This window comes from Gigantopelta aegis, chromosome 14, assembly GCF_016097555.1.
Source record: "Gigantopelta aegis isolate Gae_Host chromosome 14, Gae_host_genome, whole genome shotgun sequence".
NCBI classification, from domain to species: Eukaryota; Metazoa; Mollusca; class Gastropoda; order Neomphalida; family Peltospiridae; genus Gigantopelta; species Gigantopelta aegis.
Window position 1 is genome coordinate 38932243 of NC_054712.1, and position 13285 is coordinate 38945527.

The 13285-nt window shown below is 36.0% G+C and overlaps 2 protein-coding genes across 3 annotated transcripts; both read right to left on the bottom strand.

Moving 5' to 3' along the window:
* Nucleotides 1-243: 243 nt before the first annotated feature.
* LOC121388600 (heat shock transcription factor, Y-linked-like) lies at nt 244-4286 on the bottom strand. 2 transcript variants are annotated; one of them, XM_041520003.1, is made up of 3 exons: nt 3688-4286; nt 2540-2633; nt 244-1280 (listed from the first exon to the last, which is right to left on the bottom strand). In XM_041520003.1, exons 1-3 carry the CDS (start codon nt 4189-4191, stop codon nt 1204-1206), a joined length of 675 nt encoding a protein of 224 aa, XP_041375937.1. In that variant the 5' UTR covers nt 4192-4286; the 3' UTR covers nt 244-1203. The 2 variants fall into 2 exon arrangements, with proteins under 2 accessions (XP_041375937.1, XP_041375938.1); XM_041520004.1 differs by lacking the exon at nt 2540-2633.
* A 2336-nt stretch (nt 4287-6622) lies between these two features.
* LOC121389232 lies at nt 6623-7381 on the bottom strand. The gene has a single exon (XM_041520832.1). The coding sequence runs from the start codon at nt 7379-7381 to the stop codon at nt 6623-6625; it is 759 nt and encodes a 252-aa protein (XP_041376766.1).
* Nucleotides 7382-13285: the final 5904 nt, after the last annotated feature.

The window sequence follows — 13285 nt, forward strand, 5'->3', positions numbered from 1 at the left end:
AGAATGACGGTAATACATGAATCCTGACACTAGTTTCGTAAAATAAATACGACTCGTTTGAGTGTAATAAATTCTTTATTAATAATTAAATTTCCGTTACATTTATTACAATATGACATCATCCCATTGGTCCAGCCATAGCAACGGGAGTTTGTTCATTTGTTGATGAATGTAAAAATTACGTCGTCGGAGAACGTCATTTTATATTGGTAATTTGTCTTACTGAGCGTTATTTGAAAAAAAAAAAAAAAAAAAAAAAAAAAAAGAACTTTTAATGTAATGATTAGTAAGTATGTTTCAAATTTCATTATAAGTATTGTCTGTTATTTCTTTTACGTTCATCAGGGTATGAAAAAAACAAATCATACGCCAAATTATGTGAGAACGACTTCGTAGATTCATAGTTTGCAGATGATTTTTTTTTGTTCATACCCTGATGAACATAAAAGAAATAACAGACAATCCTTAATTGTTATCTTTTTCAACCACAACTAGAAGGAAACGACGAAATGAGGTCTTATTTCACATGCGTAGTCTGGGCTAAGACTGGGGAAGTAACATCATGTTATGACGTCACTTCACAAAATTACATTATTGCACATGTGCTTACAAGTATGATTTTTATTAACGTGGTTACGTTGAACCATGTTGATAATAAATACAGGTATTTTGTATTTATTTGTTAAGGTATCGGGAAATACTTTGGTACAGGGGACAAATTTCAAGATTTTACGTAACAGAAACTTTGTTCATGTGATTTTCACCAAAGAAATCCATGGTTTGGTTACATGAATTATATTTACATATTATGAATAAAATTCTGATGATCCTGAGGTGTGCGTTTTTTAATTTTAGAATGTAAAGGTTCACAACTTAATTGATTGGCATTTTTCATGCATTTAAAGTTGCATAATCATCATGCAAACAAAACAATTTGTGTGAAATTTTCTGCCCTTAATAGTAGAAGGTGTGCTTGAAGTGCAGTGATTGTAACATGATCATTCCCCTCTCAGTGAACCCAGTGACTTGGACACCAATACTACAGCAAGCACCTTTAATTATAATCTTTAAAACCATTTTTATTACAGTATGTGATACATTTCTGTCAAGACCCAAACTATGTTTGTACTGTACTGCAATGTAGCAATATGTTCTATTAACCATATGAGAAAAATAAAATGCAGGAAGTCTCATCCTTTCTTGTTACTTTTGAGAACAGATACGTTTTGGACTTGAGAGATTGAACGACGGAAACACTGGTCCAGAAATTCTTGCTCCACCTGCAAGGTGAAAAAGAAAACCTAACAATTAATGATGACATTCCAGGATATAATTGAAGGAAGAAGGAAGGAAATGTTTTATTTAACGACACACTCAACTCAACACAGTTCATTTCTGGGCTACTCTTTTCGATTAGCAGCAAGGGATCTTTTATATGCATTATCCCAGACAGGATAGTACATACCACAACCTTTGTTACACCAGTTGTGGAACACTGGCTGGAACGAGAAGTAGTCCAATGGGTTCACCAACGGGGATTGATCCTAGACCAACAGGATATGATTGAAGAACCACTATTATGTGTCTATAATTTGGAGAGGAAACCGGGGGGCTGCCACATGGGATCTTTTATTTCCTTTTCCAACTCCACAATGTGTATCACTGCAAAGAACACAATAACAAAGTTAATGTGTTTTAAAATTATCTTATTGGGGTGAGATTTTGGGAGACAGTTATTGCCAATACCTTGCACCTACAAATAGATAGACAGACAGACAAATGGACAGAGAGACCGTGAGCAAATGTGCTTGTGTTGTAGAGAGAGTGAGTCACGGTTTCTGCCAGAGGGTAAAACGGGTATGGTGCCATACTCGAATTTGTTTGTAGATTTAATTTTTTTAAGTTAACATTTGGACAAAATTAATTACTCTTTATCATTACGGTATGATTTTCTTTACCCTAACCCTAACCCATTTTCGTTCTGGGGGAGGTCCCCATACCCTCTGTTAACTGGATGCATTCAATTTCATATTGCCATACCCAAAAATGTCTTTCTGGCACAAACATTGTGAGTAAATGTTGAAATATTTATAGGTCCCCTCCCCTATGAGTTTGGTGTCATAGTATTTTTGAAGGAAGGAAATATTTTATTTAATGACGCACTCAACACATTTTATTTATGGTTATATGGTGTCGGACATGTGGTTAAGGACCATACAGATATTGAGGGAAGAAACCCACTGTCGCCACTTCATGGGCTACTCTTTTCGATTAGCAGCAAGGGATCTTTTATATGCACCATCCCATAGACAGGATAGCACATACCACGGCCTTTGATGTACCAGTTGTGATGCACTGGCTGGAGCGAGAAATAGCCCAATGGGCCCACCGACGGAGATCGATCCCAAACCGACCGTGCATCAAGCGAACACTTTACCACTGGGCCTAGTCTTGCCTAGTTTTTTCGAATGCACAATCTGATTGTACTATCTACTCCTTGGATAACTGAAAGCTGTATGTTTAGTTGCTTAGTCCATACCTCCAAATGCCAAAACCTCTTCAGACAAGGTTTGGCTGACTACCTGGAAAATCTCGTTTATATTTGTTTTGGAAAGCTGGGAAGTAGAAGAATCCTGAAAATAATTTATAGTAAGTTCTATTATTAATCTGGTTATGATCAATATGACCACATACTCACGACTCTCATATCTTTGATCATTTTACCTAATACTGAAATTTACATTTTACTTTTAATTGCAACTTCAGCACTTTGTTCATAAAACGGCATACTGACTTTTAAGTGATATCTGTACCATAGTTTGACACACAATAGCCGATGTATTTTTCATGCTGGGGTGTCGTTAAACATCTAATCTATTCTATTAAGTGATATCATATCTGGTGAGCTACATGGATATAAGGCTGATTGGTGTTTATTGGAATCCACTCCGTTTTGTTTTGAAAACTTTACTAATACTAAAAATTGCAGGGTTTCAAGTGAAGTGAGAATTAAAAAACCCACCCCAAAAAACCAGCATACCTCATGGTTGATTAAATTGTAAATCCATCCACCTTGGTATGCTATTATGACATTTTTTACCATTAATTTCTGTTTAAATTGTCAACTTTGGCAAATCCAATATTGCATTTCTGGTTGTTATGGTGTTTGTACTATTGCAGCTCAAAAAGCATTTGATACAAAAAAAGGTTATATAACTGTAGCATCGGCAATGTTAACCTTTGGACATGTAATTATGCTTTCTGTACAGGCTCGTGTGCAGAGGGAGTTTTGGGGGTTGAAAGCCCTCCCAGCTCAAGCAAATTTTCCTCTTTTTTAAAAAATATTTTTTTCTGGGGGAGCATGTCAGTCTAGACCTCCCTCCTGCTAACACGAATTCCTGCACATGCGTCTGTTGTACAAAGTTATATAAACCAACCGTACCCTTTGATTTAGGCTTAAATAACTGTTATTTGGTTGGGATCTATATTTTCTGGGGGAGCATGTCATAGTCTAGACCCCCTCCCCAGCAACATTCGTGCATATGCTGTACCAAGTTATAAAAAGTAACCGTACCCTATGATTTAGGCTTAAAATAGTTGTTTGTTTGGAATCTTTGTTTTGTTTTCTTTTTTGTTTGTTTGTTTGTTTTGTTTTTGTTTGTGTTTTGGGGGGAGCTTATAACTTACATTGTCGACCTGGGATTGTTTATTTTCTCTATTATCTTCTTCGTTTCTGTTTGCCATGTCACTCACAAGCTTTGTACAGACGGTATTATCCTCGCTCACCCTTGGCGATGTTTCTGTTTGGTAGTTTCTTCTAGCCGATCTATTTTTGTCGTTTCTTTTCGTCGCCTTTCTTCTTACGTAAGGGAGCAATTCTGGATGGCATTTGACAAAAAGTGGATGTTCATATTCCACCTCATCATTACAAAACTCTGGTGGCATCCCGACATATTTAATTTGATTCTTTAGTTTGCGAAAACCGTACATGTTAAGTTGGCGAATAAAACTTGAAAACTTTTCACCCGAAGTCAGATATTCTTTTTCAAATGCGCCTTTGTTGATTTTTACACAAGTTCCAAAACGCCCCCACGAAATCGCGCTCGATTTGCATTTGTTTATCATGTCCCATAATGTTGCCGGGAATTTAACACTTGCTGTTATTTTAGGTGAAAGTGAAACTTCTGTCATATTTGTAATGTCAGAATACAAAATTAATTTACCACATTAAAATTAATTGTTTTAGGAAAATAAGATTGAAAATTTCAATCTTATGACTTGTGAAGGTCAAGGTTACGTTGTTTTGAGTTATTTCCCTTGGTTATCGCGACACTGACATCCTGTTCCAGACTCCTATCCATTTAAAACGTGCTTATTTTCAGTTATTTGAACTTATTTCAGTGTGGCTTGATGTAACCCCCATCACAAAGACCCCCACCCCCCCCCCCCCCCCCCCCCCCCCCCCCCAAAACAAAAACAAAAAAACAAAACAAAAACAACAACAACAAACAAACAAACCACGATACCACGAAAGTGTTGGAAATAACATTATATATACCGGTATATATATATATATATATATATATATATATATATATATATATATATATATATATATATATATATATGCTTTAGAACTGAATGCTTATTTATGCTCACCGAAACTGGTCCACCATAGGCTATATATCATGGGTGGACCAGCTTCAGTGAGCATAAGCATTCAGTTCTAGATAAAGCATATCAATATTTATAAACAGACAGTTATTCAAATACCTACCTTTTTATTAGTATTTAGAGCCTACACTTCACATGAGCACTAAATTGGCCACACGTGCGTCAAAAACTGTAGCATGCACCTGCAGTAAATATTGTTACTAGTTAACCTGTTTCGGTGGGCGATACGTTAAGTGGTATAGTTTACAGCAAAAACTTTCCAACACAAAATTTTTCAGTGTTTTATCAAAACATGTATAGGGCCCTATTGTTCAACAAAACATGCACTTATAATAATTTATAAAAATATTTCAAATATAAAGCAAATTACAAAATGGAGCCCTCAAGAACCAATGTTAACAGACAACATTTTAGGAAAACGAATATAACAATTATGTTGTTTTGCAATCATGTAGTAAGTTGAGCAAATGAATGGTTATAATGGTAAAATTGTTTGGTTAAAAATATAAGCTGCATTCTGAGTTTTATTAAATATATAAACAGATATCCAGAAAGATATTTACTGTATGTTAAAACACATAAAGACCATATATTTTTGGCAAGTATCTGTAAAGAGAGTTTTATCAGCAGACACCGTGGCAATCATGTGACTTCAATAACCAGATAGCAGTACAGCTGAGAACAGACAGAAATAGTTTTTAAAATTAAGTTTTCTTTCAAATTAGTCTTTGAAAATCATAGAAAAAAGGTATTAAGAAATGTGCCGTGTATATTGTACTGTTCTGTAGTCGTTATATAAATCACATTGGTCGAGTGGTGAATGTTTTATTTGGTAGTTTGCACAGGGCTACATTTATCAGCGTTAGCTCAAGATGACTACGCTTCAGGTTGCATAGTACCAAAGAAGAGAGTACCGTGTCAAGGTTCGACGTGCACCGTCAAATATTTACGGAGTAAAAGCAGCTGTGGGTGTGATTGGTAGTAATATGTGACATTGATTATTTGTGCAAATACTATTATCCATTGAGAATAAATAAATACACTTTTATTTGTTATACAATTGTTATGCAGTATATACCAGAGGTTGAAACTAATGCGGAGTACCCCCAAAAATGGAACTGCAATTTTCAGCAAAAATGACGGTTGCTATTAAAAACATAAATTAAATCTCTTAAATGATACGTGACCCCCCATTTTCTTGCAGCTAGATTAGATGTGAGGTGCCACACTTTCTATTGCTGTACTTCCTGGGTGTGTTGAAACGCTGCTTATATCAGTTTTATTAGTAAACGTTAACATTATCGGCAATAGGAATTGATTTGGTCTAATGGAACCTTCAAGAAACATGTTTTTAACACGTCATCACATGACGTCATTACATATTATGAATTGTGTAAGGCTAAACAACGAACAGTGAAGTGACCTAAAACTCCCATTACCCAACACCTCCCTCCTTTTAAAAGTTCAGTGTCATTATCAAAACGTTTTTGGTGTACTATTTTAAATATAAAAAGTTATACACTTCACTGTAAATTTTAATTCAATAAACATTAATAATAAATTGTTTGTGGTTCTTTGGTATTGTTTCTTTTCAAACTTTTCTTGTGCACTGAATTTTAAATCAAATTATCACTCAATTTCATATGTAACCGCAGTAACAATATTAACTGACTAACTGAATCTGTCTGGCAAACCAAAATTTAAACTATGAGATTTTCCATCTGAAGTACTGTTAATCTGTTAGTATGCTAGGACTACTTAATAAAGACATGTAAAGCAAAGCAACTATTGAACAAACTTGAAACTTAATCTACTTATAACTAGTCTGTTATAAGATTTATGAACGTATAAAGTGTTTAAGCAACTTCGAACAATTTAACACAAGTTCCTTTAAACACTAAAAGAAACACTTTTCAATCTGAATTTCACTTTAAACATTATTGTGTCATTAACACACTTCTTCCTCCCTGAATCGAATTGGTTGGGGTGCTTTATAACCACTTGAAGCTCTAGTCTCGTGTGTAATAGGAGATCCTGGTAAAGCTGTATCTTTCAAATTTATGTTGTTTGAATTTTCATCCTTTGAATCGAATGCCGATGATGACTGCGACGAATGATCAGAACTAACAGTCTTGAGTGGAGACGGCAACTGTTGTAGATGTTTGCGATTGCATCGTAAAACTCCTGTAGGCGAGTTTACAAGGTAAGTACGATTATTAGGGTCTGCTGCGACTATCGTACCCTGTTTGTCCCATGTTTTGTCTCCATCTGTCTTGATCAAGACTTGGTTTCCTGGTTTTAGTGGTGACAGAGGTTTGGCATCATGCCTGCTGTCGTAGTTAAACTTGTAGCGAGCTTTTGCGTCTTGGTCTACTTTCCAAATGTCTACATCACTGGCAGGCTGTGGAATCAGTTTTTCTGGAAGTCTAGGAATTTTAGTCTTGAGTTGTCTCCCCATAAGAGCAAGCGCTGGACTTACCCCAGTACTTGAGTGTGGAGTTGTCCTGTAGTTCAGTAAAGCAATCTCCAAAGACTGCTGACGTAGCAGTTTCTTTGCGATCTTCACTGCGCTTTCAGCTTCTCCATTTGCTTGTGGGAATAATGGACTACTCGTCTTGTGACGAAAATCGAATTGTAACGCAAAATTTCTGAATTCTGCGCACTGGAACTGAGGCCCATTGTCGGAGGTTATGACGGAGAGGTTCATTTCTCTGGGACGGTCGATGATTCCGACACACTTTGCATGTGTCAATCAGTTCTTCAAGGTCTCTGGTAATTCCTGGCCACCAAACTGACGTGTGAGCATTTTGGCGACACATGTGGAGCTATTGGTGAGTCTCATGTAGCTTCTGGAGAATATCTTTACGCTGACTGCTTGGAACGACAATCTTGCCATTGTAAACCAACAGTCCATTTAGAATTGACAATTCTCCCTGAGCTTGGTGATATGCCTGGAGGTTTTCTGGGGATGTGTATGGCCATCCATTTAGGACATACTCAATAACCTGTTGCATTTCTGAATCATGCACAGGTGCAGAACGAAGTAGTTCGAGATATCTTGTCGAGACTGGCCAGTTTGATTCTATGCCGTCAACAAAAGCTGTGACAACTTTCGAAAGTTCTACATCATTTACTGTGTGTGGTATTGGATTTCTGGATAAGGCATCTACGATCACCATTTCTTTAACCGGTACATGCACTGGTTTGGTATTGAACCGCATTAGTCGGATTAAAAGTCTCTGACAATGCACGGGTGCTTTGTCGATATCCTTGCACTTGATGAGAGACACCAGTGGCTTATGATCAGTTTGTAGCTGAAAACTGTCTCAACCAATCAGATATTTGGCAAATTTTTCACATGCCCAAGTCGATGCCAAACATTCTTTCACTATCTGTGCATATCTTCTTTCTGCATCCGTTAATGTTCTGGAAGCATATGCGATCGGAATGAGCGTGTCTCCCTGCCTCTGCATGAGTGTTGCACCTAAACCATAACTGCTACTGTCGGCACTCAGTACAGTCTCCCTGTCTGGATGATAAAACCCTAACACTTGTGAAGAAGATATTTTTCTCTTGATTAATTCGAATGCTTCCTGTTGAGCATTTCCCCAGGTCCATGCAATATTTTTCTTCATCAAATCAGTGATAGGTTTCAAAATTGAGGCCATGCCTAGTACAAATCTACTCAGGTAGTTGAAAATGCCACAAAGTGTTCTAAGTTCAGTCAGTGAAGTGGGTGGTTGCATTTCTGTGATAGCTTTCACTTTATCCGGATCGGGGCGAACTCCACTTGCACTGATGATATGTCCAAAGTATTTCACCTCCTTTTTCTTAAAATGACACTTTTCTTTGTTTATCCGTAGTCCTCTTTCTTCTATTCTTTTGAGAATTGCATTCAAACGTCTATCATGTTCCTCTTCGGTTCGACCATAGATAATAGTGTCATCCATTATAGCACTGCAACCTTCCAAATCTTCTAGCAACTCTTTCATTTTTGTTTGGAAACACTCAGGACCTAGTGAGATTCCCATGGGAACTCGTTTGAAAGCGAAGCGTCCAAAAGGTGTGATAAATGTTGTTAACAGTGAACTGTCCTCTGCTAACGGCATCTGAAAGAATCCAGAAGACACGTCAGGTGTTGTGAAAAAACTTAGCACCTGCCATCTGTGCAATGTCATCCAAATTTGGTAACATGCAGTGGGGTCGCTTTACACCCTCGTTGAATCGCTTGAAATCTACACAGATGCGCACGCTGCCATTTGGTTTGATAACGGGAACCATTGGTGCACACCAATCAGTGGCTTCCTTCATTTCCTGAATTATCCCTGCGTTTAACCTTCTTCTGGACAGGAAATGGAACACGTCTTGCTGTTGTTACACAATACGGTTGTACTCCTGGTTTCATGGTGATATGAACTGGTTCAGTCTTTAAGAGTCCTGTTTTGCCAAACACGTTTCCATGAATGTCATCTAAACGTTTCATGAGGCCCATCTTCTCTGCTACATCTCTGCTAAGCAAATTATTACCAACTCGATTTCTGACAACTATCACACGTGGGGTGCACCTATTGCTACTCACGGAAAACATTTCAGTAGGACTTATATTTTTAAAATTTAAAAATATTGTGATTTACATAGATGTACTATTTATCTGTTAAAAGTACGGTGATCCTCTCCTGCCTTCTGAACCTGAAGTACTGTCTACACAATGCTTTGTGCGCCGTCGGGGATGATGTAACAGAACAACGCACTGATATACGGTCATGGTCGTACTTTGTTATCACCTAATCGGTTGCGTTCAGTTCTTCCACTGATTGGCCGTAACTTAGAGATGCATTAGGATGTTAAACGTATCATTTCCAAATAATTCCATATATGCACCCGCTTAATACTGACGATTTGCTGACGTGGTGTCACGTGTCGACTCCCTAAACATGGAAGATCCCTAGTACCCCTAAACTGTCGAGAACATCTCCGCAGATATTGCATAGTGTTCTGATGAACACCAATGAATACCAGAATTACTAGCAATAGCGTTTGTGACGTTCTAACCTCAACCATACCCATCGTTCGAAGGAATGAATGAATGTTTAACGACACCCCAGCACGAAAAATACATCGGCTATTGGGTGTCAAACTATGGTAATGGAAAAAAAACAAGGTGATGATCAACATCAACAGAAAAATTCAAGATATAAATAAAAACAGTGTAAAGAACTGTGCAAAAATACAAATACAAATATCACAGATAAGATACTGACTTTTACTCTAAACCCATCGTTCGAAGGAGTCCATTTTCTGGGAGGCGTGGCATCACACTGACGACGATCAGATACCAACAAAAATATTTTTCTGAGTGATGAGAATCCATACAATAATTTTAAAGTCCAATGATAAGAAAAATGACGTCAAACAGGAGCACGTGACCAAGAATGCTAGTAATGCAACGTGTGATCATAAAGTATGAATATTTCGTTCCGTTGACAGGACACCGCTGGAATATCGACGGGAGTGATTATACGTTCAGTTACTGAAATTTTTATAACCAGATTTCAAGTAAATTATATTCTATATGCAATCATTTGGTGCACAGGAACTTTTTTTTCCGCGAGTATATATATATATATATATATATATATATATATATATATATATATATATATATAAAGGTTTATATTACAAGGCATGATGATATTATGTAACAAGTGTGTATTATTGTAGGCCTAGTGTATTACGGGATTCCATCACTTGAACATGGCGTTGTGACATACGAGTCCACCATTTTTAACAGCCAAGCGTCTGTGGAGTGTAACGACATGTTCCAGTTGTTTGGAAACAGCAGTTCAGCTAAGTGTGAATCAAACGGACAGTGGAGTGGATTTGGCACGTGTCGACAGGTGGGATGGAGAAATGAGGTGAAAACCCCGAATTTGTAACATAGTAACTCCCCCCCCCCCCCAAAACCCCCAAAAAACCCACCCACAAAAAACAACCGACAAAAAAGATTTAAAAAAACCCCACAAAAAACCCCGCACAAACCCCGCACAAAACTACACCAAAACCAACAACAACAAAACACAAGATGACATAATGGGGGGGGGGGGGGGGGGGGGGGACAGAACAGAACAGAACTTTATTTACTCTCATGGCCCCCATTTGGTGGCATCAAAGGAACATAAATAATAATAAACATACAAATCGTCAAGATGATTTCAGAAACATATATACCACGATACAAACAGACGAGCAGCTAAATATTAAAAACAGTTAAAATTACACGTAAGTCAAGAAGCACACAATTGTTTGTTAATAATTGATATAAACTTACACAATGTTTTAAGAACACTAATACGTTTTGAGCTGAAGAGTTGCTGGAATTTGTATATATTTGGTCTATTTACATAGTATTTGTTAAGATATTTTAATCTTTCTTGTCTAAAGTTTTTGCATATAAATAGATAATGAAATTCATCTCCAACAATATTGCTATTACATAGCGTACAGTTTCTATTTTCATATAAAATATTTGTCCACCTCCCCTTTTCAACTGGTAAAAAGTGATTTGAAATTCTAAATCGAAAAAATGTTGTGTACATTGTTTTATCCAGAATGTTAAAATATGATTCTAGTTCCAATTTTTCTTTAAATATTCTATAAGTAGTTCCTTTGCTGGTCGTAAAGATGTCATTTCTCCATTTGTGTAGATACTGATCAGACAGTCTTCTCTTCACAACTCTTTTTAACCACTCCACTGATATAAATGACTGCTGGTCCCAAACGTTATTCAATCCAAGCTGGTAAAATAGATCTCGGATGTTAATTATCCATTTATAATGCGTACCGAATTGAATAAAATTGTGATACATTATTTGGTAAGCCTTTACAGATGGTTTTAGGCTTTTAGCCGTTAACAGTCGTGACCAAAAGCAAATTATTCTTAGATGTATTTTCAGAGATAGAGGTGTTCTTCCATATTCACCATATAACATATATACTGGAGTACTTTTCCTGACAGGCGCTAAATATCGTAAGAATTGAATATGAATCTTTTTCTATAATATTTATATTTTCAAATCCCCAAATTTCACAGCCATAGAGTAATATAGGAACAGCTATTGCATCAAACAGCTGAAGTCTATATTCTATCGACAAACAAAGTTCATTTGACTTTTTTTTTAAAATGTAAAACATGGCTTTTTTTGCCTGTTGTGTTAAATGTTTCTTGCATAAATTAAATTTGTTACTTTTTTCAAACCAGATACCTAAATATTTGTATTCATTCATGTTTTCTATTATTTGATTACCCAAATAAAATATTTTCTTATAATCTTTCTTTGTTCCACCAAATATCACAGTCTTGCTCTTTAATGTGTTTATCGACAGGTGCCATGTTTTACAATAAGTATCATAAGCATTTAATACTTTTTGAAGTTCATTCTCATTTCTAGCTAATAATACAGTATCATCTGCATACAACATAACACATATAGTTAATCCAATATTCAAATATATATCAAAATCAAATGCATTGATAGTTATACCTGTACATTGTTGATGTTGTAAAAATTCTTCTAGATCATTCAAATACAATGAAAATAAAAGAGGTGATAAATTTTCTCCTTGCCTCACTCCTATATTACACGGAAAAAAATCTGAAAATTTACCATCTTTCCTAACGCATGACTTAATATCACTATACATGTTATGACTTATTCTGAACATTTTCCCATCTATGTTGCATTTCAATAACTTACACCAAAGACCAATTCTCCACACAGTATTGAAGGCCTTCTCAAGATCAATGAATGCACAATACAACTTTCCTTTTTTCCTTCTCAATAATTCAACTAAAGCATAAAGTAGGAACATATGATCATTTGTAGAGTAACCTTTTCTAAAGCCAGCTTGAACTTTTGATAAAATATTGTATTTATCCACATAAGCAGTTAGTCTGTTGTAAGTACATTTGTAAATAGTTTACTAAAACAGGATACTAATGTTATAGGTCTATAGTTTTGAACATCATGTACATCTCCGTTGTTTTTATATATTGTAGTTATAGTGCCATTTAGCATTCACTTGGGTATTTACCACTATCCAGGACTAGGTTAAACAAAACAGTAAAAACTGGTAAAAGTTTGTTTAGCGTAGTTTTTATATATTCGTTTAAAACATTATTATGTCCTGGTGCTTTATTATTTTTGAATTGCTTTACTGCTTTCTTTATTTCTTCATCTGTTATTGGCTTGTTTAAAAAAGTCATTCGAGTCAACTGCTGAAGCTATCTCGTCCACGTTAACAACATCAACATCTGCCTCATCTTTATAACAACTGGTATTCTTAAAATAAATGAAAACATTTTCTAGGGAGGGGCTAGATAATACTTTTTTGAACCTTTTATTATTTTAAAAGTATGCTTAGGGTCACTTTTGATTACATTTGAAAGATTATTTTCTACTTTTTTTATTATAAGCATTACTATGCTTTCTGATCGTCCTCTTGTACTTTTTGCTAGCAGTGATAACAGCTTGTTTATTGTCTTCGCTATTGTGTAACCGATAAATATGTTTGGCTCTGTGGAACGTTTTTCTAGCATTAATACATTCCTTTT

Excerpts from the sequence above, each read along its gene's own strand:
- LOC121388600 (XM_041520003.1), bottom strand. The coding sequence starts at position 4,191 with ATGACAGAAGTTTCACTTTCACCTAAAATAACAGCAAGTGTTAAATTC. Across the intron at positions 2,634-3,687 it reads AACAATCCCAGGTCGACAAT|GATTCTTCTACTTCCCAGCT; the intron begins GTAAGTTATAAG and ends AATTATTTTCAG. Across the intron at positions 1,281-2,539 it reads AGAGGTTTTGGCATTTGGAG|GTGGAGCAAGAATTTCTGGA; the intron begins GTATGGACTAAG and ends TTCACCTTGCAG.
- LOC121389232 (XM_041520832.1), bottom strand. The coding sequence starts at position 7,381 with ATGAACCTCTCCGTCATAACCTCCGACAATGGGCCTCAGTTCCAGTGC.